Below are 23899 nucleotides of genomic sequence, written 5' to 3' on the forward strand. Positions count from 1 at the left end.
TCTGAAGGGTCATCTAGTCCAACCCCCTACAATGCAGGAATCCTTTTGTCCGACATGGGGCTTGAATCCACAACCCTGGCATTAAGGGTATCTTCTGCTCTACCAACCTTGCCTACTGTAGGCTATGGACCTATCTTCATATAAGGCAAGTCTCTATGTATTCTGTCCCTCCCTACGGTTTAACCAAAAACTTCAACTTTTAAGCAGCATCTAAGCCACAGAATGGAGCTGCCTACGATGGCAATTAGCAAAGGTTGGAGGGGCACCTATCAGCAAGCCAGGGAGGCAGCAGAACCTCCTTTTTGAAAACTTTCCAAGAAAAAGGTTGGGCAAGGACACGCTGGGGATGTATAGGATATCCTCTTGCCTTCGGGCAATTGTTGCAGTACACAGCCAGCTGGATCCTAGCCAGCTCTCCAATTAACCTGCCGTTACAAGTGCCACATCAAAGCCAGACCAGTATTCCCATTGTAAGGATGAGAGGCTGAGACTTGGAGAGAGGTTTTGATAGTGTGCACAAATGCATTTAGATTCTCCTGGAAAATCTGGAGGTCATCTTCAAAGGGGCAGGACTGTCTTTTGTAACTATCACTTTCTAAGAATCAAAACCTAAATAGGGCTGTGCTTTTAGACATCTATTGGCATTATTCAGGGTTGCCCCCCAAATATTGGCAAGGCAGGATCTAAGGCAGCTCGGCCGAGACATAATTCCAGGGTGGTGGTGACAGGGGGGCATTCAAGACACACCCTCTTCAATCTGGCAGCGTCCATCTGTAAAATGGGAAGAGGAACTGACTTCAAGGAACAGTTGCTAGAGCAAGAGAGAGCTGTTCAAGCTGAGAAGCGGTGCCTTGCAACGTACGGTTTCTATCCCTTCAGGTAAAACAGCCAGCAAGTCAATAACATAAATGGGATAAAGACACACGAACACACAGAGCTCTTGCTGTTTCCATCACTCAACGCCTGCTGGAGCACACAAGCTGCCCACAGCCTCCAGAAAGATGCCCCCGAGCCCAGACTTTGGTGACCCTCTGGTGAAAAAGAGGTTTGGCGAAGGCAAACCCACTGGAACATCATCTCCCTTTGCCAATAGGTCAAGCCACATTCCAGAGGGCATTACCAGCGAACCCAAGTTTGCAGTAAACGTCGAAGTATGAGCAGTAAACGTCGAAGTATGAAAGACCTGAGCAGTTCAGGGATTTATTAAGGTAGAACTGTTGGCACACGCGCACACACACACCACAATCACTCTTGCTGCTAAACACAGTCCATATAAATCACACTGGGACAGTACTGCCCCGCCTTATAGGATTGTTGTAAGGAGATGGCAGGTGCTTTTGAGTCTTTAAAAAGTCACACAAGTGCTAAATCACACCAGCAGCAGCACAACCCCCTCACTCTGCAAGCAGACAGGCAGTGAAATCACAAGATACCCATCTAATCTCCAAAGCTCTCCTCTCCTCGGGCACCTCATTGTGCATGCCAGCCAAATGCCAGGCAGACTCAGCGCCTCCTGCAATAGTACCACCACCTTCACGAACCAAGCTCAACATTATATCAGTCAGAACCCTTTGCATATCTCCAGCTTTTTAGGGAACATTTCCTGAGCGTGCCCTTGCACAACGTATCTAGAAACCGTACGTAGGTGGTGTTTGGAGGGGGGGAGGGGATCTTGCAAGGAAGGAGAGGGATCAAGGTCTTTCTCCTAACCAACTCATCAGCCCTGCAAATGTTCCCTTAAACCAAATAAGAAATACTGTAATAACAAAAACACAAATCTGTCCTTTGGCTCTGCTGAGGAGCTGCGACAACCGAAGACGATGCCAAGACCAGACAACTGGTTTTTGCATGGATAAGGGGGGGGGGGGGAGCGAACAGATCAAAGTCAAAACCCAGACATGTCCTTTAGCAGAAGATGCCCTGGATGGAAAAGGAAACAAGCTCTTCTTTCTTACCTGAGCAGCTACAGAAGAGCAGCAGGGGAGGCAGGAGGCAGGTCAGCAACCCTCTGGAAGAAAGCCCGGGAGCGTCCATGGTCATTTGCTACTGGAGGGAAGAAGGGAAAAAAAAGAGTTTCATGAAGAGGAAATCAGAGGGTGCTTCTAGCAGCTCTCTCTCTCTCTCTCTCTCTCTCTCTCTCTCTCTCTCTCTCTCTCTCTCTCTCTCTCTCTCTCTCTCTCTCTCTCTCTCTCTCTCTCTCTCTCTCTCAGAGAAGGGCAGATGAAGCCAAGAAAGATGAAAACAAACCCCGCATCGCTCCATCCCCAAAATGAGGAAACCAACCTGACTTCCTCGTCTACAGACATCGGCAGGGTGGGGGTGGGGGAGAGCCCAAACCCAACCTATTTTTCAGAGCCGATGAGTTATATGCCCCCCCTCCATCTCCTTCCTCCTGACACATCCCCAGCTAAGAACGGTTAAAGGGAGATGAATATTTTACAGAGAGGACATCAGGGCAGCGGCGGGGAAAGCGGCAGGGAGAGGGGAGGATGGCGCACCAGAAAAAACAAACAAACCCCACAACAACTGTGCAACAACATCCTTTGCGGGGTGCCGGGCAAAGCACGTACGCAAACACAGCCACGCACCCGGGCACAGACTCACCTGGCCAGCATCCGCTGCAGCGCGCAGCGCCCCAGACACGCAGACAAACGCGCGCACCTCGAGAGCTCGCTCGCCCGGGGACCGCCGGAAAAAAAAAATCGCCACTTTTTGCTCAGGCAGGCAGTCACATGCCAAGGCTGCTGGGGTGCCCCCCTCCCTTCCCTTCCCTGTTCCTCCTCCTCCTCCTCCTCTTCCAGGCCTTTCCACCAGTCGCACTAGGAAACCTTAAGAGTCACAACAAGAAACCAGAAGAAGAAGAAGAAGGGGAGATTTTCTTTCTTTCTTTTTTGCAGAGGAAAAACATTTCCTCGGAACGGGGCTGGGGTTTGCGCCCCCAAGCAGCAATGCCAGGAGGAGACGGGGCGGCAGCATCTGCGGGAAAGGGGGAGAAGGAAAACCCCTGCGGACACAGGGGAGGTGGGCTCTTCGGTGTCACCTTTGCAGCCCTTGGACCCTGCCTAGCTGCGCTTGTCAGTCTGGCTGTGTCTCTCTGCAGCGCCTTCTGCTCTCCGCTGCTGCTGGTTCAGCGACATCCCACCCCCCCTCCCGTTGCCTAGCATTGATGGGGCTCTGTTTTTTCAACAATGTACCAGTTCAGGAGAAAAAGAAAGAGTCTCCCCCCTCCCCACCCCCTGCTCTCTCTCTCTTTCTCTCTCTCTCTCTCTCTCTCTAGTAGGCAAGCCAGCACGCAGTCCTAGTTTTCTTTCCCCCACAGCTAGCTTTTCACAAAGCAAGCTGGACAGAGGCGATCGGAAGAAAAGGCTGGAGGTGGTTTGGGGGGGGGGAGAGAGAAAGAGCACAAGGGAGGCTGTACCACTACGACTGCCTGCCTGCCTCGCTCCAAGCCAACTTGCTTTTTTTGTGTGTTTCGTAAGGTCACCCCTGCCTGCCTGGAATCAGCCACACATTGTTTTTCTTAAGGTGGGCTGGGAGAATTCAGAGGCTTCCTCCCCTCCCTCCCTTTGCTTGCCCTTCCCTTTGCAAAGGAAGGGGCAGCTTTGTCTCCTGAAAAACACTCCTGGATTCTTCCCCCCAGGCTTTCAAAAGAAGCCTGAAAATGAGACAGGGAGGGAGGGAGGGGTCAGTGGGAGAACTGAAGACTCCCTGTTGCACAAAGTCTGGCTTCTGCAAAGTGCTTCCGTCTGCGAACTCTCTCCTCTCCCCCACCAACCTACCCCCCCCCCTGCTCCTCTTGCATTCCCAGCTACCACTCCAACTCTTCCCCAAGGAAAATACAAGAGAGAGAGAGAAAGCTGATAAAAGCTTCAGTGAAATGAATGGAAAGCCTGCCCGGGGAATAGTAGGATGGGACTGTCAGACAAGGGATGCAGGAAGGAGGTGAGCTGATGGTGGTGGCAGGAAATAAACAGGAAGCACAGAAATCAGGAAGGATTTCATTCCAGGGAGGAGGAGGAGAGAGGGGCTAATAGATATTTATTCCTGAACAAGAAGAGAGGGATCTACCTTTGAAGATAGGGTCCTGAACCAAACCTTTCTAGCTTAGTAGGGTCTACTACTGCGACGATGGAGGGGCCTCCCGAGGATTTAGGCAGGCAATACTCTCCACCAGCCCTCCCATCTCGGCTCCTTTCTGCTGGAAAGTGCTGGGGAATGGATCTGGGCTTCTGTTTGCAAAATGCATACCATCTCTTTTTAGCTAAGGTAAGGAAGCCTGGTAGGACTGCACTGCCTGCAACCGGCCTAGGGTGGTACATTATTCAACTACACAGAGGAGACCTATGGAAATTAATGGACCCCATTTAGTCATGCTCATTCATTTCAGTAAAATGTAGCTGAACACCACAGCCACAGTCTTCATAGCACAGTCCACTGTCTCCACGCAAGTACCGAGCTAAACTTTTAGGAACCTGCTTTAGATGCTAAGCTTCAGACTTGGAAATGGGGGGGAGGGGGAGGGGAGAGTGCACCTGAGCATGTACAGAATATAGGAAAGAAGCAACTGCAGTCAGATCCTCATGCGTCTTGGAGAAGGATTGGGGGGAGGGGCAGACCAAAATGTCCAGGTCAGGAGGCTGACCTGACCAACATCTACCCCCCTGCACCGAGGTTTCAATAGAGAATCAGGAATCACAGGTCCAAGGATAAATTCAAAAGCCAAAGTGGCGTGTTTCTTTAAAATAAATAAATGCAACTTTTGGAATTTGGTTCTCGGCTTTGACGCTATTTAAGGACCCAGGCAGTGGGCCCTCCTAACCTTTTCCTCCAACACCTATTTTTATTGCAAGAGTGATATAAAGGGAACCCTAGTGGATCAGACCAAAACTTCTAAGTTCTGTACCCCCCAGTTCCCAGTCACTTGTCTCTGAGAAGCTGCCTCCCCCCAAATTCACAGCCATTGCACCATCTCCCCGTCCCCACTCCACGCAGTGCTAGGCCATCCATGTTTGCCCCTTCCTTGCATACATCAGTCTGCTCCTTTACGCAGTTTAGTGTAGAAATTTACGTCAGGGGAGGTCAATGGAGACACACTGCTTCAAAACCGCAGCAGGGCACCCCAGGTTCGATCCCCGGCATCTCCAGTTAAGCTTTGGAAAGAGCCGCTGCCAGTTAGTGCAAAAATACTGACCTAGATTTATGCATTTACATATTTACACTTTCAAAACAATATATATCAAGGCACTGTGCAACATGAAAGAATAAAACCAGCAGAAAGCATTCGTACAAACATCAATAAACGCCAAATGGCTACAAAGAGAAAATTCATGTCGCAAAGGCCTTAACAATATAGTTTTCAGACACTATCAGAGGGAAGGGAGGGATGGCTTTTGCTGAAATGCTCTACTCTACTGGCAGGCAATTCCACAGGGCAGGGCATGCTGCCTGCATCAAGAGCTCAGTCCCTGGTGAAGGTCCACCAAGCCACATGGGGAACCACCAAAAGTGCCCCATCAGAGGATCCCCGGGGAGGGAGGTGGAGCACAATTAATCAGACAGTCCAGAGTAACACGTTGCCAAGAATCTGCTCCAGTGAGCCATCTGGCTGCTGCATTCTGCACTAGTTGAAGCTTCTGGACCAGATACAAGGGCAGCCCCATATAAAGCATGGAACAGTAATAAAGCCTTGGGGTTGCCAATCAATGAACTGCTGTGGTCGGGCTGTCATGGTCCAAGAATGGTCACCTCTAGTGTACTAGTTGGAGCTGGTAAAAAGGCACTCCTGGCTGCAAAATAATAATACTAAATAATAATAATAATAATAATAATAATAATAATAATAATAATAATTTTATTATTTATACACCAGCTACTCTGGGCAGCTTCCAACAGAATATTAAAATGCAATAAGCCCGTCAAACATTAAACGCTTCCCCAAACAGGGTTGCCTTCAGATGCCTTCAGTCTGGTAGTTGTTTTTCTCTTTGACATCTGGTGGGAGGGCATTCCATAGGGCGGGTGCCACCACCGAGAAGGCCCTCTGCCTGGCTCCCTGTAACTTGGCTTCTTGCAGTGAGGGAACCGCCAGAAGGCCCTCGGCGCTGGACCTCAGTGTCCGGGCAGAACAATGGTGTGGGGGGGGGGGGACGCTCCTTCGTGTATACTGGACCGAGGCCACTAAGAAGTACCCTCCAAACAGCATGGCTGCTCCACCAGAGGAGAGTTCAGCCCCTTCCAGAACAGGCAGTTGACCTGTCTCCAAGATACAGGAACCACCACCCACAAGGCCTTCATCTTTCCAGGATTCAAGTTCAATCTGTTCACCCTCAGCCACTCCACCAATGGCTACCAGAGCTACCCTCATTTCCCCTCTACTGCTTCCCCTTCCCTTTCTTGCTGGTGGTTTTTAAAAAAAAAAATTTTCAGAAACCACTTTCAGACACTTGTCTCTTGAGAAGTCTGTGGGTGGTGTCCCATTGGGGAAACTGGTTTGCCAGCACGAGAACAGGATGTCGGACTGCATGGGCCACGGGGCCGATTCAGCAAACACCCCACTCCTTGTGTTCAAATGTGAAAGTCCAGGGGCATTAGACCATCATCCCCATCAAGCAAGATGCTAGAACTTGGGAGTCGTCCAATGAATCTGAGTGTTGGACGATTTGGGCCAGGCAGAACAAAGTTCTCCACAAAGCATGTAGCTGAAACTATGGAATTCACTCGCACAAAACCCAGTGGTGGCCACCAACTAAGGTTACCAGATTTTTTTCAATGAATCTGGGGACACTTTTCAACTCCAATGGATTTTGTATGGGGACTGATTTGTAAATCCGGGGACTGTCCCCGGGAAAAGGGGGTGTCTGGTAGACAAACTCACAGAGGATGAGGCAGACTCTGCCTGCAGACTTTGTAGAGGCATTGGGTCAGCTGATGGGAAAACAGCTGACCCAACAGTGCACTTTTCCTTCCTTTAAAGTTTTATTTTAAACACATTTATTCAAAAGCCACCCTACAGCTTTGTCCAGTGTCATAATACCACACTCACGTAAATCCACTTTCAGGACCTGGGAAACCCTGTAACGAAGCCTGCATGCATTCCGGTGGGATCCAGAGGCGCATTTTACAACATCCCTTTGGGTTTGTGCTAGATGGGCTGCTGTGTGTGCCTCTTAGAAAGCCCTCCAGGCCCCCTGAGATCTCTCAAGATGTTCCTCATTGGGAGAGTTGTAATGATGAGAGTCAGAGCAGGTGGCCCCTTAGTCTCAAGTCTGAAAGCCACAGACAGGAAAATGAAGAGGCAGCAGCGGTGTGTGTGTGTGTGTGTGTGTGTGTGTGTGTGTCCACTGCTAGCATTATGAGGAAGGGTTGAGGAAGTTGGGTATGTTTAGCCTGGAGAGGAGATATGATAGCCATCTTCAAATATCTCAAGGGCTGTCCCATGGAAGATGGTGCAAGCTTGTTTTCTACTGCTCTGGAGGGTAGGACCCGAACCCATGCATACAAGTTCCAACTAAATGTTTTAGGGTGAACTTTCTGACAGTGGAACACAGGGCCGTCCCTAGGCCCGGGCTGGGTGGCACAAGGTGCCAGGATGCCTGGCCATCAGGGGCACGGAAGGGGCTCCGAACGCTGGTGTCTGCCTCCGCACGCCTCTGCTGTTGAGCGGCTTCAGGCAGCTCTCCAGAGGCGCACAGGGAGCGCGAGCCTGGGGCTGCCTCCTCCGCGCCTCTCAGCTCCCTGCGCGCCCCCCTCCTGCCCGCCTCACTCACGGGGGGGGGGCGCCGGAGGGATCTTGGCACCAGGGCGCCAGATATGGTTAAGAAGGCCCTGGTGGAACAGAAACCCTTGGAAGGTCCTGGACCTTCACTGGAGATTTTTAAATGGAGGTTGCGTGCCCGTCTGCTATGGACGCTCCTCCCATTGCAGGGGGCTGGACTGGATGACCCTTGAGGTTCCCTTCTGTCTCTACAGTTCTATGATTCTATAATAAAATGGGAGGGAGAGGTTCTGCAGCTAAAAGGACCTCACAACAAGCAGATCGCCTAGAGCCATTTCCCCCCCATCCATTGCCACTTAAAACAGCTGTAGCAACATCATCCAGCAGAGAGCCTGCATTGATGGTACTTGCTGTTATAATAATATTTGTTCGTTGCTTTTTACAAAAAAAGCCTCAAAGCAGCTAATGCAAATGTTAAAATTCAGAACAACCTACGAGACGTTTATAATCCATAAGAGACAGAAACAAGAATAGTGAAACTGTTCATCCATCGACACAAAGGACAAATCCCACCCCACTCAAAGGCCAGAATACCACCATATTATAACTGAATTAAGATCCAAGCACCTGGGTAAAGAGGAATATTTCTGCCGGGCGGCTGAAGGCTAACAATGTTGGTGGCAGGTAGATTTCCCTGTGGAGAGCACTCCTAAATCTGAGAGCCACCACGGAAAAGGACCGTTCTCTTGTAGCCGTCTTTTGCACTTTCCTTGGAAGAGGCAGCTGGAAAAGGGCCCCCGATGACAACCATAGGGACCTGTTAGGTCCATATGGCAAGAGACAGACCTCTGCAATGCACACTGATGAAAATCACTTATGCTCGGACCAACTAGCCCAACTCAGGAACTTTCATAGGGGGCTAAGGAACACCACATTGCCAGCCCCAGCCTATTGGTGCAAAGATGCTTTTTTGGGTAGGCATGGCTACCCTCCCTGCCCATCCTCCCTTTGGCCAGAGGTGGTTGTGGCACCCAGGCTGAATCCCCAGGCAACAGATATTCCTCCTCTCCGCGTCCCAAGTTTGACACCCAAAGCTGGCTGAAGTTCTGACAGCGCTGCAGGCATTACATGACACTAGAGGATCCATCTAAGAAGCGATTTCAGAGCAGTTAGACCCAAGATTGCCACTTTAGAACCAAGACAAGCGTTTGGCAGAGAAAGTCTATCCCCCACCCCCTCCCCAGATGCAAAGGGCACACTCACCCTGCCAACACATCTCTCAAGCTCATCTGACAACACGGGTCCTTAATAGGGGCTTGTTTGCTGGGTGGTACCAACTCCCTCCTTGGTTATGCGGGGATGAGAAGGCAGCTTTGTCTAGCTAGAGGAACAGGCAGAAATATCCCCCCCCCCCCGCCAGCAGAGCATCCCCGGTACGTGATTTCCATCGCAGACTGCCCCGCGATTGTGCAAATGGGCACGAGTGACTGGGCGCCGGTGTGTGAACTAGCAGGAGGCAACCCATCGCAGAGGTGCAGCCACAGCAAACCATCTTACGCGTGCCATGTATTGTTCGGGCATTTATCCCAAGGCGAAAGAGTTTTGTGCAAAGGATGGGGATCATGGGACTGTGTGTTACACGAGACCAGGAGTGGGGAAACGTGCAGCTCTCTAGACCAGGCACCCCCAAACTTCAGCCCTCCAGATGTTTTGGACTACAATTCCCATCATGCCTGACCACTGGTCCTGTTAGCTATGGATCGTGGGCCGCAGTTTGGGGATGCCTGTTCTAGACTAAGGTGACCATATTTTTTCAATGAATCCAGGGACACTTTAATTAATTAATTACTACACATTCAGGACGTTGATTCTACAGCGATGGGGGGGGGGGCAGAGGGGTGGCCACAGCCTTGACCTCAACTGCCACTCTTCCCCTTCCTCCGAGGCTTCTGTCTCCTTTCTCCATGAGTCTGGGCAGCCCGAGTTCTTGGTTCTTCAGGGGTGGTGGTGGTGGTGGGGAAGTGGTGTATTGTGGGTCAGGCATGGAAGGCAGAGAAGGAGGGCCGAGAGTGGCGAGGCTCGGGCAGCGTGATGCCTCCCTTCCCATTGGAGCAGCCCCAATCCCATTCCCACTTGCGTGCAAGCAGGAGGGGGAGGGGACCCCTCAGCTGGGAAGGGAGGCTTCCTGTTGCCTAACTGATAGATCCCTACCCCCTCCTACTTGCACGCAAGCTCTGATAGGCAGCATGAAGCCTCCCTTCACAGCTTAGTTGCTGGGGTCAGGGAAGGTGGACCATAACTTCTAACTCCCGGTTAGAAAAATCCGGGATCAGCAGCGCCGGCACCGGAAGTCACTTCCAGACATGCGTAGAAGCAACTTCCGGTGCCGGCGCTGCCCGATTTCTGGTGCCCAGACATGGGCAGAGCGGCACCGGAAGTCGCTTCTACGCATGTCCAGAGCACCTGAAATTGGTTCTGCGCATGTCCAGACATGCGCAGAAGGAGCCTCCCTGGCAGGTACTGAAATCTGGGGGATTTGCGGGATTTTTCCCAATCCGGGCTGCCAGCAGGAAACTGTTTAAAATACGGGGGTTTCTCACAAAAAACCAGGAGACTTGGCAGCTATGAGGTGGACACAGCCCAGAAGCTGCCTCTTAGAGCCCCTGCACCACCATCATATGGGGACTTCCAAGCAGCTCCTGAAGCCAGCCAGAGCCAACTGCTCCAGGCTGCTGAGACTGCCGCTGCTGCTGCGTTTCCCAGGGACATTAGATGAAATCCGGGGACATTCCGGGGATGGAATTCGTCCAGGGACTTGTTTGCAAATCCAGGGACTGTCCCCGGGAAACGAGGATGCCTGGTAACCCTACTCTAGTCTACAACTCACATAATCCCCAGCTCTTGAAGCATGCCAGCTGGGGCTGACAGGAGCTAGAGCCCAAAAGCAACTAGAGGACCCACATTTCCCACCACCATGTTAGAAAGAAGGTTTCAGCTACTTTTAATGCCAAAGCGGATCAATGGCACTGATTTTTTTTTTCCAGCTGGAGCATGCTGGAACGTAGTTCATCTTAGAATTTTGAAGTGTCAGGCATAGCTCTAGTGCCTTTAGCCCAACGTAGCAGAGTTTTCCTGCACAGCACAGAAGCTAGTTGAGGTGGAAATGACTAGTCGGCTAGACGCAGAATAACTATTTACAGGATTTATTAAAAGAAAATAAAACCAGCAGAGTTTCTGCATACAAAGCAAAGCAAAATAATTCCTCTCTATCTCCCTCTCTCCAACCATACGCAGCACTCCTACTCCTAACACCCAACGAGAAACAACTGTGCTAGCATTCCTAGATAACAGAGTTCAGTGCTGGTCGTTAACCAATCAGAGAGTAGTTTCCAGGCCAAGCAGACCTAGGCTTCCTGCCAAGAGTAAATTGACACTGCCTTGAGTTAATTGTGTGAAGCAAGAATCTGTAAGTTTCCCATAAGAACCAATTAACAGAAACCGAACAGTTCAGGCACCCCCAAGGCAGGAGCCATTGTGAACTGGCGTTCCTCCTGCCTGCTTCTTGCCTTTACATACTTCTGAGGAGCCCAAAACGGACATTTCAAGTCAAAACGGAAGCTGGCTAGTGTGTGAGAGTCTACTTCTTCTTCTTCTTTAGACCTGTGATTCTACCTAGTTCATCCTGGCCATGATTGGTTAAGCCGTGGGACAGGGTCAATTCTTGTCTGTCCAGGGCTGCCATGAGTCACCCAGAGACTTAGGACAACAACATCCTGGTGAGTTCCAGCACCCATTTTTCTTGGGGGGGGGGGTTGCACTGCTAGATGGCATCCACCTTCGGCCACCATTCCAGGGGGTGCATGACAGTTATGGCTGTGGCGAAAAAGCCCACCTCCAACACATTGTGGACATCCATCTGTCTCAGCAGACAATGGAGGAGTGTGCTTTTGGGGGTGAGGTCAGGCAGGTGGAAGATTGCAGCACCTGCTGTGGCTGCAGAGACCGATATGGGAGAGACATGTTTTGTTGCAGCTGGGGCAGAGGAAGGCTTCTGGTTGTGCTGTTGCAGATGCACCAAGGCGTTTCTTCACTATGTGCTCCTCCCAGCAGTCATCCCTCCTCTGGTCACTGTTATGGATGCCCGACCTCACTGTCTCCAGGCACTGCGCTTGTCTGCCAGGAAATCCCGCAGATCAGCAGTGAGAGGATCATCACCCACTCCCCTTCTGACAAATTACTGACCTGATGATTGGAGCACCCAATACCCTAAGATGCTTAGGGTACAACTATGTCAATTTGGGGTTTTCCCTTCATTTCCAACCTTAGCCCTTCTGCACAAGTTTGCAATTTTTTTCATGAAAATCCACCAGCCTTTTGGTGCAAATTTGCCCAGATGTATATACAGTGGTACCTTGGTTCTCGAACTCAATCCGTTCTGGAAGTCCGTTCGACTTTCAAAACATTCACAAACCAAGGTATGGCTTCTGAATGGCCCTGGAAACAATGCCGATGGCCGAAACGGACGTTTGACTTCCAAAAAACATTTGCAAACCGGAACAATTACTTCCGGTTTTGCAGCGTTCAGGAGCCAATTTGTTCAGGAGCCAAGCTGTGTGGGAACCAAGGTACCAGTGTATTTTGCTATACAATATAACCCGATACACACCACTGTAAGCAGTTTCCCCCAATATAATGCATGTATATATGCTGTTCTCTGAAACGTACAGCTTCTTAGGCACCCTTTCCCCTAGCCCCCACATTTTTCAGCTGGAGAACTACATCACAAAATTTGGAGAAGCGAGCATTTCAAAGAGTGGATGCCAACCCTATCGGAGCAGGAAGCTTCCTGTAACATAGAACAGAAGCCAAAGCAATTAAAAGCTTTGAGAGATCCAGCTGGTATTTTTTATTCTTTTTTTTTATAGTCAAGACAAGCTGAAGATGCCGTGGGAGAAGAAAGCAGAGGAAAAATGACACCAAAGAAGAAGTCAGGTGTTTTCAAGAAGATAAAAGGCCTCTTTGCCTATTGCAGCCTTTTCTTACGTCTTCGGTTTAAGCAGAGTGGAGATTCTTTCTGGGTACCAGACCGACTGCACCAGGGACTCAGCGGCCTCCACATGGCATACTGATGCGTTTCCATCCAGACACAACAGGCCCCCCTCGGGAGAAGGAACAAAGAAACACTTGCAAGCTCTATCCCTGCCCTTTCGCGATAAAGGAGCTGCAAACAAGGGGTCTGGTCACAGATCTGATTCCGGAAAAGAAACGGCCAGCAAATCAATTAATTGAGCGGCTAACGGCAGGCAGCCACTTTGGGGATACTCTGATGTGTGCATCTGGAGAGAGACCAGCGCTCCCTGCTTTACCTGGAGGTGATGTGGAAGCTGGCAAGGAGCAGGATCAACACAGACCAAAAATAAGCCCTAGGGAAGGGAGGGAAGTTGAGATGCGAGTGCTTATTGATTGCGAGAAGGGCACGGGCGAGGATGTGGCTGCAGAAATTATGGAATTAATATCCAGCGTAATCTTAAGGGGCAAAGTGCCCAGTTTTCAAACCAGGACACTGTTCTCCCCCAAAGAATCCTGGGAACTGGAGCCCCCCCCCCAAAGCAACAATTCCCTGCACCCTGAACAAACTACAGTTCCCAGGATTCTTAGGAGGAAGCTATGTGCTTTAAATGTATGGTTGTGTGTGTGTGTGTGTTTGTGTGTGTGTGTGTGTGCAGGAATGTCAAGTAGTGCTAGGAAAGGAACGTGCATCTGAGCATGTGCAAAGAACATTTTTGCTCCACTACCAGTGAACAACCAGAGCTAGCTGCCCAGAGCCAGCCCAGGACATTTTACTTCCTGAGACGAAGGTGATTCACGTACCTTGTGCCACATACGAAAGTTGGCTGGACTGGCAAGCTTATTTCAAACTGCTCATGGGAAACTGACCTCCGTTGCTCCTGAGGGGAGCTGGCTAGCTTGGGGAGGGGGGGTGCAGGGCAGGCTACATGGGAGGGGTGCTCAGTTTTGGACTCCAGAGACAGAGAGATAAATGGGTGTAGAGCTGCCTCTGTTCCTACAGCATTTGCCGCCCGAGGCAGTTGCCAGTTGCCTGACTCTACCAACTGGTAGGGCTGGCCCTGCTCCCACACAGCTCTTGATAGAAGTGGACCCCGGGCCAGGGCATGGCGCTAATAACTGTCTTGTTAGAAGGGTAGCTTTTCTGAGATCCCTCAGGTGGAATTCAACACAGTGCTAAGCAAGGCACCCATCTACCTCTGTATTGTTTATGCTGACTGCCAGGGGCTTCCCAGGATTTGAGACTGAGGTTTCTCCCAGCCCTGTCTGGAGGGAGCCCTGGGGATTGAACCCGGAGCCGTCTGCATACAAATGAGGTGCTCTAGCTCTGAGCTATGGTCCTTCCGTGTGAATGATGAGAGACAGCAGGAGCAACAGCCACAACAACGGCAGAAAGGGTCCCAACAAGGTGAAAACTAAAATAAAACCGACGTAGGCCTCGGAGCTTGGCCACCCTGCAGAAGCAACAGACTTCCTCTCTGAAGCCTCGCCTCCCGTTGTACCACTTGGCCACTGCAAAATAAAATAACAAACCTTGCTTCCCTCCACCGATCCCTTCCTGCAGCTCCTTTGTGTCCGTCCATTCGTCATGCTCCTATTCCTCTTGGAAGTGAGGCAGCCGCGAATGAGAGCGTGACACCATTTCCATTTAAGCAAGAGTGGAGCATTCAATCCTCCCTGGGGTTCGGATTGTACCAACACTGGGGAGCCAGGAAAACTGGGGGCTCCTCCAGACAACCCAACAAGCACTTATCCTCATTTGCTTGCACAAGGATTCAACAGACTAAAGCCACATTCACACATTCAGGTAGTTAAAGAGTTACGATATCCATTTAAACAGCCGTGGCTCCCCCCCCCCCCCAAATAATTCAAGGAGCTGTCATTTGCTAAAGGTGCTGAGAGTTGTTAGGAGGCCCCTGTCCCCCTCCAAGAGCTGTAATTCACAAGAAGAGCCTGCAGGATCAGGCCAGTGGCCCGTCTGGTCCAGCATCCTGTTCTCACGGGGGCCAGCTGGATGCCTGTGGGAAACCCGCAAGCAGGATTCAAGCACAAGACAAGAGCAACACTCAAGACAAGAGCAACACAACAAGCACAAGACAAGAGCAAACATTAGGAAGAACTTCCTGACAGTAAGAGCTGTTCGGCAGTGGAATTTGCTGCCAAGGAGTGTGGTGGAGTCTCCTTCTTTGGAGGTCTTTAAGCAGAGGCTTGACAGGCATATGTCAAGAATGCTTTGATGGTGTTTCCTGCTTGGCAGGGGTTTGGACTGGATGACCCTTGTGGTCTCTTCCAGCTCTATGATTCTATGATTCTTTTCTAACACTCTCCCCATGTGGCATTCAGAGGCACTGCTAGGGTTGCCATACGTCTGGGATTTCCCGGACATATTTGGAATCCAGGTGTCTGTAGCAGTGTCTGGACGGAAATTGGGAAAGCGTCTGGAAAAACCCGGATGCATGGCAGCCCATGTCGACCGTGCCATTTTTGCCTAGGTTGTTTGAAATATGGCAACCCTAGGCATTGTTGCCTCCAAGTGTGGACGCAGAGCATAGGCATCCCGGCTAGTAGCCATGGACAGCCCAGAATTCCCTGTGAAGAGAGACTGATTGTAAAACCAATTAAGAGTTCTAACTCTGTGTGGGGACAGGGGTCACAGAACAACTCTCAGCACCCTCAACGAACTACAATTCCCACAGTTCTTTGGAGTTTAAATGACTGTTTAAAGTAGTATCATAGCTTTTTAAATGTATGACGTGAATGTGGCCTGTATTTGACCCACCCTGTGGAATGCCCTTCCATCAGATGTCATGGAGATGAGTAATTATATATCTTTTAGGAGACATCTGACGGCAGCCATTACTATGTTTTTATATATGCTGGAAGCCGCCCAGAGTGGCTTGGGCAACCCAGTCAGATGGGCAGGGTACAAATAATAAAGTATTGTTATCATTATCATTGCTATCTTACAATTGCTCTGATTTGTTAACAGAGCAGTCATATGGCAATGGATATTCCTCTTGATTTGCTTATAGGGCATGTACATGTCTTCCTGTTGGACATTTGTGCATCACACACTTTCAGTACATTTCTCCATCACTTTCCTAACTGCAAAAGTCTGTATATGTATATATAGAGAGAGAGAGGAGATTTGCACCCCCAGGGCAGTGCTTTCCCTCCTGGCTGCTTTTGGACTACAACTCCCATCATCCCTGGCCACTGGTCCTGCTAGCTAGGGATGATGGGAGTGTTGGGAATTCCATTCCTCCCGCACTGCAGATGTGTGGGATTGTTACATGTTGGAGTCTTGTGAGCGGAACATTGTGTTCTCACTCTCCGAGAAGAACGACAAGGAGAGAAGCCATGTTTTCTTTGTCCCGATTTATGTAAAATAAACGTAGCCTCGTATCCACACCTCCAGCCAGATCTGTTGTGTGTTTACTCTGCTGAGTAACATGTGCTCATGCACAGCAGCACGAGTTGTGGACGAATGTCGGAGGATCACTGATGGATCTCCGCAGCGGCAAGGCTGAGAAGCGCTCCAGCTGGCTTTCCATCCCATGGTTCCGACAGGGAGTTATAGTTCAACAACAGCCGGGAACCCAAGATTGAGAAACACTGCCCTAGGGCGACAGAGAGCTTTCACTAACTTTAATCACACAGTCCGAAAGGTCTAGTATGCATTGGAATCCCTTCCTGTAAAATACTGACAGCCTGGAAGCAGTCAACATTGCAGTGCATCAGCCATACCTATTTTGGGATGTCAAAGGATTCTGATGAAAACAGAAACGGGAGAGGATATTGCCAATGGTCGCTTATTTGACACATGTCTGTAATGAAAACCAATCCTGAAAATATGTTCAGTGTTTGATGCTGCTGCTGTTTTCAGTCTGCAAACGACACATAATTTATTGGCTCTGTGGTTCCTTTGCATTGAAGCAAATGGAGCGCAACAACACAATCACATTTTAATCATGTAATTCTGCTGCAGCAGCAGGTCAGACAAATGACCTAGTTTTGGGCAGAAGGCAAACTGCAGCAGTACGGGAACAGTGCTGCTTGCAACAAACGTAAATGGACGACAATGCCTTCTCACATCCCTACCGGTTGCTTTAAAACGTCTCCAGCAGGCAACCAAATGCAAGGAGGCTTGCTAATTCCCCAGATGGCTGCACTGCGTGGCTTCAAGGAGGGCCACTAATTGCCCAAGCAAGGCCTGTTCGATCCATCAGTCCTGTGAGCAATGTATAAGATGCCGAGTATAAGACGCCCCCTATTTTGGGGACTCCAAATTAAGAAATTGCGGGAAGATTGCCCAGAGTTTTTGAGCTTTTTGGGGAGAGGATTGCCCAGAGTTGTTGTTTTAGAGGGGATGGCCGAATATCGCTCACCCGCATGACCTATGCTGCCACTCACACATGTAGAAAAAGCCACCTATCGTCTGTCCCCGCACCAGCAGAAGCCGGCAATCACCCGCCCTATTGCTGCAGCAACAGCCAATCAACAACAGCCCTTGCCACAGCCACCATTAACACGGCAAATAGCCGCTGACCATCTCCGACTCGGGGCAGCAACCAATCCCACGCCCCTCCTATACACTATCCATGTATAAGATGACCCCAAATTTTAAACCAAATTTTAAAATAAAAAAACCTCGCCTTATACATGGAAAAGCACGGCACCTCCCAAGCCAAACATGCACCTGAGTATAGTGGGTGAACATGAGAAGCATGCGCTTGTGCAGACACTTCTTAAGAGGAAACCAGAGGAGCATATGTTGGGGGTGGTTTAAGGGGGGTGGCTCAAATGACAGGCTCAGCGCAAGGCAGTGACAGGGAGCTTTCTTCCTAAGTAGGATTACCAGGTCTTATGAGATAATAAAACTTGTGCGTCTTTAAGGTGTCCTCTTTGTTGCATTTGCTGCAGACTCAAGGAGGCTACCCTTCCCAAAGCCCCCTTTCCTGGGGTTCTCCAGAGGAAAGGAATTAAATCCCAGAGTGAGAAATTAGAAGCAATAGCGGGGCACTATTCCCACAGCATACCTCCCATATTGGCCGGAATATAAGGCACACTCCCCCCCAAAAAATTCCGATTGTGAAAAGTTAAAGTGCGGCTTATATTCGCGACCTTACGGTATCGCTGCTGAAACAGCTGTCCACAAGGGCCTTCCATCCACGGGGTCCATCCCAAGCCTCCTCCACCACTGGCAAAGTGGTGCGGCTCCCCCCTCCCGAAAGGAGCACGGGGCAACGGCACGCAGCCCACCTGCTGCTTCCAAGCCTCCCCTGGCGCCGGCTTGGGAGGCGGATGCGCAGTGCCAGCTTGGGGAGCAGGGCACGCCCCCCCACACACACACCGTTCACGGCAGTAGTGCCAGGAGGTGGGCCACACCTGCAAATAAGCCATGAATTTTAAAGGTGCGGCTTATTTGCAGGTGTGCCTTATATTCGGGCCAATACAGCATTTCCCAAACTAGTCTCCTCTTTGTAAAGTTTCTTCCACCCTCTTTGGGGAGGGCATAGTCCTGAGAGGAAGGTCCCGGGGTCAATCTCTAGGTTGTCTTGAGAGGCAATGGAGTGTCCCTCCCTCCGGGGGTCAAGTTAAACCGCTGTGTTAGCAGCACCAGAATGACCTCCCTGGAGTGCAACTTGAAAGCCTGGGCAGTGTGTCTGGAGGCCCTGGGCTGCCCAGATGACAAGAACCCCCCTCTCGGCCTCACTGATGTGGCCCAAAGAAAAGCAGAGCAATGCGTTTGGCACCAGCTTGACTGCAGGAGTTGCCGGAAGGAGGCAGACAAGGCGCCATCCAACCGAGTCGCATGCTGACAGCTTCTGGGAGCCACAGGTGAATGCAGGGTGGGGCCCAAAGGTGGACAAACTACCCCAGAAGGATCCCAATGTGTCTCCCACCAACCCTTCCCCTAACATCCCATACACCCCAGGTAGGGTTAAGAATATCCCGAGTCTAAAATATGCTTACCAGACGTCCCCGTTTCCCAGGGACAGTCCCTGGATTTACAAATCTGTCCCCGGACAAAATCCGTCCCCGGAATGTCCCCGGATTTCATTTAATGTCCCCGGATTTATATTTTAAGTGTTGTAAATTTATTGGCAGGGAATGAATGTTGCGTGATTGGTTCAATGGCACAGGACACATCATATGGGGACTTCCGGCAAGGCAAAATGGCAGGCGCCACGGCAGCGAGCAGCTCCTGAAGCCAGCCAGAACCAACTGCGCTACCAGGCTGGCTCCGGGCTGCTGAGACTGCGACCGCTTCCGCCACTGCCGAGGGGGAACCAGGGATGCCCAGCGCATCAACTGGGGGAACCGCTGACACACACACACACACACACACACACGTGACCCAAATTGAGCTGGGAGTGGGAGCACCCGGCCGACTCCCCAGCGGCGCTCCAGGGCCAGGAAAACCCCCGGAGCTGACTCAGGGAGAAGGAGGAGAGGAGAAGGAGAAGGAAGAGAGAAAGAGGAAGGAGAAAAAAAGAGGGGAGCGCTGACCTTTCCGCGCCACTGCCGCAGCCGAGGTAGAAGAGCACCTAGTGTCCATCACGGCATTGTTTGGAAGCCAATCCCATCATTTCAGGAAAGAAGCATAGCCAAAAAGGCAGGCAGAAGAGGCAAGAAGAGGGAGGGAGGGAGGGAGGGAGGGAGGGGTTGGAGGAGGAGATGGCACTGTAAGATCAAGACCAACACTATCTGCAAAATCACCCTCAAACCAATTTGCCACTGAAGCAGCATTTCAAGGCTCTGCCTGATACGGGAAGACGGTATTAACATCTCAATTGAAAATTTTCAGAAAATGATGCTGGCATCGTCTCTATATGAATAGAGCTGCGAGTCCTTGACATCCTGTCTGTAATTTCCCAGTTTCAGGTTCCCACCATAGCATCCCCCCTTTGTTGTTTCACATATTACTATTCAATGTTATTGTTATTCAAAAAAAAACCAGTGAATATTTTTTTTACGTAAAAAAAGAAATTATACTGCTATTCTCCGGGAACTCAAAGCAATCATAATTCAGCGTAATAAATGTGACTAACCCGAAGATTTAATAGAGGTGGGTTGGATAGTGAGCGCAATGCATAGAATAGGTTTGATTCCACACCGCTGTTTATTCTGGAGTTACTTTCTGTTTACGGAGAATCCAAATTCCTTGTTGTTGCCATTTCCTTGTGGTGCAAAGCCAAAAAGCAGCACATGGAGCCCTGTCCTTCTGCAGCCATTAGTGAGGCATTCGGGGCTTCTGTGCTTTTACTTAGAAGCTTCCTCCTTACAGTTCCTGCTCTTTGAATTTTTCTTGTTCAGCAGGAACACAGCCAATTCCTGCCCCCAGGAGGGACCTTTATTTACAAGCTCTCTCTTGTTTTTCTCTCTGCTTAAAAAAAAAATCAGACATGGCCTATTTTTCTATTCCACCTTTTATTTTTATTTTTTTAAAAAGGAAAGACATAATTAAAGACCTTCCAGCAGTACAGGAACTGACTACCGTGTTTCTCATATTATAAGACACGTCTTATATTTATTTTTTCCTCAAAAAAACACACTATGGCTTATTTTCAAGGGATGTCTTATTTTTTCCTCCTCCTCCTGCCGCGGCCGGCATTGCTGCTGCGCCTACCACTATGTCTTATTTTCGGGGTATGGCTTATATTCCTTGAATGCTTAAAAATCCTGCTATGGCTTATTTTATGGGTATGTCTTAAAATATGAGAAACAGGGTAATTAAAGGACAATTTAGGAATGCCCCATGCCCACTGAACAGAAAGCAATTACTGGGGCAAACTCCACAAGGAGAGAGAGCTTCTAGTTCATTTGGCTTCGCTATACGAGACTCTTTTCTGAGTAAACGTTCTAAAGGGATCTTGTCCATGGAACAGGTGTTGCCAGGTAACGCAGAGCTATATTAACAACCATAAAAATATTTCTCCCAGCTGCTTGTGAAAATGCAGTGCTAGAGGGCTCTAACCTGGAACCCTTTATCAAGTGCAGGTAAGCCTGAATTAGTATTGCTGTAGGATAAGCCACCTTTACAGGATGTAGTTTATGAATTTACACAGATTCTGAAAGGCAGATTTTCAGATTTGCATTCGGACTTAAGTTACAAACTACTTGTAAGTGTCATTTTGGCCAGGGGATATTTCTATGGAAGCCCAAGGGGCAAACTACTGAATATAACTTTATCACTGTTCTCAATCCTTTTTTAAAAAGGGGGAGGGAGGGGAGAACGAATTTCAGGGTGAAGCCCTCCTTTTGCAATATTGCCTGATCTAGGCAGAAACCTGTCAGAAATACTGCGCTTCTGAGTATTTCCACAGGCAGAGGCAGCATGCGTTTCAATGCCAGTTGCTGGGAATGAGAATGAAGAGAATGGTTTCCCCCCCCCCCTGCTCTCAGGCCTTGCTTGCTTGCTTGCGAGCTTTCAATAGGCACAGAAAGAATAGGATGCTGAAGTAGATTGGCTTTTTGTCTGCTCCAGTAAAGTCTTCTTGTTATCAAAGAAAATGAAATGGATAAGCTTATTCAAGGATTGGCTAATGATGGTAGCTACAGAAGAGTAGTTGGTGGGTACCAATATTAGCCCGACTCTTGCAATAAATGCTAAATCCCTTTCCACAGGAGATGAAGTGACAGAACCAGGGGACCTTTTGCACACAGAGCAAGTGCTCTATTCCTGAACTGCGCTGTGGTGCCTCCCAGTTTAAATGAGAGTCTGTGAATCTCCCAGTGATCCCCGCCAGGTACATTAGTCCTGTCTGCTCCAGTTAGCAGCACGTAGTTCACCAGGGGATCAGATAGAGGTCTGCCCCCATTGCGTGCTACCTGATCTCTTAAAAAGTATAATAACCTGGAGATTCCAGGGAGGGATTGAATACAGGACCGTTTGTATGCATAGCATGTTCTCAGCCATCCCTCAAAAATAATAATAGGGATGTCAAAAAATTCCAATAGGAATGAGAACAGGGGAGGAAATTCCTGCAATTTACACTTTGGCCAAGGCCAAGACTGGAAATTACGCAAGGGAGTATGAGCAGTAGTCATCGTTGTTTTTGTTTTTGTTTAGTCGTTTAGTCGTGTCCGACTCTTCGTGGCCCCATGGACCATAGCACGCCAGGCACTCCTGTCTTCCACTGCCTCCCGCAGTTTGGTCAAACTCATGTTCGTAGCTTCGAGAACACTGTCCAACCATCTCGTCCTCTGTCATCCCCTTCTCCTAGTGCCCTCCATCTTTCCCAACATCAGGGTCTTTTCCAGGGAGTCTTCTCTTCTCATGAGGTGGCCAAAGTATTGGAGCCTCAGCTTCAGGATCTGTCCTTCCAGTGAGCACTCAGGGCTCATTTCCTTCAGAATGGATAGGTTTGATCTTCTTGCAGTCCATGGGACTCTCAAGAGTCTCCTCCAGCACCATAATTCATTGCTTTAGGCTGCAAATATTATGTAAATTATTTTCTGCACTGGTTGTGAATATTCCCTTCTACTTAAATGCAATGTTTCGGCCATAGCAAGATAACAAGACACGTAACCAGGGCCAGCTCTCCCATGAGGCAAGGTGAGGAAACTGCCTCAGGTGGCAGAATCCGCAGAGGCAGCAGATCCTGATACAGATCTTTATTCCTCCCTTGTTCCTTATGTAGATCGTCATTCATCCCTTCCTCCCCGACGGTGAGGGGAAGCCATTTTGTGGTTCGCCTCAGGGGCCGAAATGTTTTGGGCTGGTCCTGCATGTAACATAGGTTTTAGTGGAAGCTGAAGTATTGCAGAATGGCAACGGCACTGATTGAGATGAATCCAGGATGGGACAGAAGTCACCGCCTCCTTATACATTCCCACCCAAGTTGGATTTGACAGAAGTCAAGCCAAAACAAGCCTAAGTTTCATCAACACCTCCCTTCCCAACACCAGTCCAAATTGCTTCCTCCCCCTGAGGTTGATTTTATGCAACTCAAAGAATTGTAGAGTTGGAAGGGACCCCAAGGGCCATCTAGTTCAACTCCCTGCAATGCAGGAATCACAGCTGACGAATTTATGACAGGTGGCCATCCAACCTCTGCTAAAAAGAAACCTCCAAGGAAGGAGAGTCCACCACCTCCCAAGGCAGTCCGTTCCACTGTCAAACAGCTCTTACCATCATAAAGTTCTTCCTAATATAGAGATGGAATCTCCTTTCTTGAAATTTGAATTGATTGGCTTGGGTCCTAACCTATGCAGGAGGAGAAAACAAGTTTGCTGTATCTTCTGAGCAACATTCCTTCAGATATTTGAAGATGCTTATCATGTAAATTCTCTCTCTTCTTCTCCTCCTCCTCCAGGCTAAACATACCCAGCTCCCTCAACCATTTCTCAGAAGGCTTTAAGATGGATTTAAGATGGATTTTAAGATCCAATTTAAGATGGATTTTGACAAGCTGGAATGTGTGCGGAGGAGGGCGACCAAGATGAGAAATTCCCTGGCCCAGGATTTGTATGCAGATCAGCACTCAGCTATCAGTTGGATTGGGTTCATCTCCAGGTTATGCAGTTGCCATTCAGAAAATGCACGCAAATATGTCTATTTTAGTGGGTGAATGTGCACAATTTTTAGAACCGAAATGCAATTATTTGCACCTGGCCTGTAAAAAAAAATAAAAATCTGCCAGGCGCCCTCTCATCTGGGTCACCCTCCACTGCAATAATAATAGGACTGAGAAATCTGATAATGGATTTCTCAAGTTTGGCCCAATTTGGCCATAACTGGAAGGGTTGGTGTGCCATCGGAGCAGAACACCAGCTGTCTCCAACCCTCCCAGGGTTATATATAGAAAGGGAGCGCAATCGAGAATTCCAAGAGGGAGGCCCGTTTGTCTCCGGCATGTCTGGGCCATTCTCTGCATGCCACACTGAAAGTTTCAGACAACCTGTGCTGCAGCAATTAGAAAGTGGGGAGATGGCGCTGCAGGGCGACGATTTAGAAAGGGAATCTCACGGAGCGCAGGAGGGTAGGGGAGCTCCAGGGAATATTGCTTGCTAACACTCTGCAAGATAGGGTGGGTGGGTGGAGGGAGGGTTGTGGGGCTTGTGCAAAAGCACTTCTGCGCAGAAAACCTTAGCGGAGAGATTCTCATCTGC

General features: G+C 49.5%; 1 protein-coding gene across 4 annotated transcripts in view; it reads right to left on the minus strand.

Moving 5' to 3' along the window:
* The window catches only part of LOC118088930 (tyrosine-protein phosphatase non-receptor type substrate 1), a 173024-nt gene that overhangs the window by 117950 nt on the left and 31175 nt on the right, over nt 1-23899 (minus strand). Inside the window, exons 1-2 of one of the 4 annotated variants that reach the window (XM_035123158.2) lie at nt 2605-2674; nt 1956-2043 (exon numbers count right to left, since the gene is read on the minus strand). In XM_035123158.2, the coding sequence (XP_034979049.2) occupies nt 1956-2040 (85 nt within the window). In that variant the 5' untranslated portion in view covers nt 2041-2043; nt 2605-2674. Of the gene's footprint in view, nt 1-1955; nt 2047-2604; nt 2675-23899 lie in introns of those variants that run through there. The other 3 variants (XM_035123157.2, XM_060277364.1, XM_060277363.1) reach the window with 3 other exon arrangements.

The sequence above is a fragment of the Zootoca vivipara genome, chromosome 7, assembly GCF_963506605.1.
Source record: "Zootoca vivipara chromosome 7, rZooViv1.1, whole genome shotgun sequence".
NCBI classification, from domain to species: domain Eukaryota; kingdom Metazoa; phylum Chordata; class Lepidosauria; order Squamata; family Lacertidae; genus Zootoca; species Zootoca vivipara.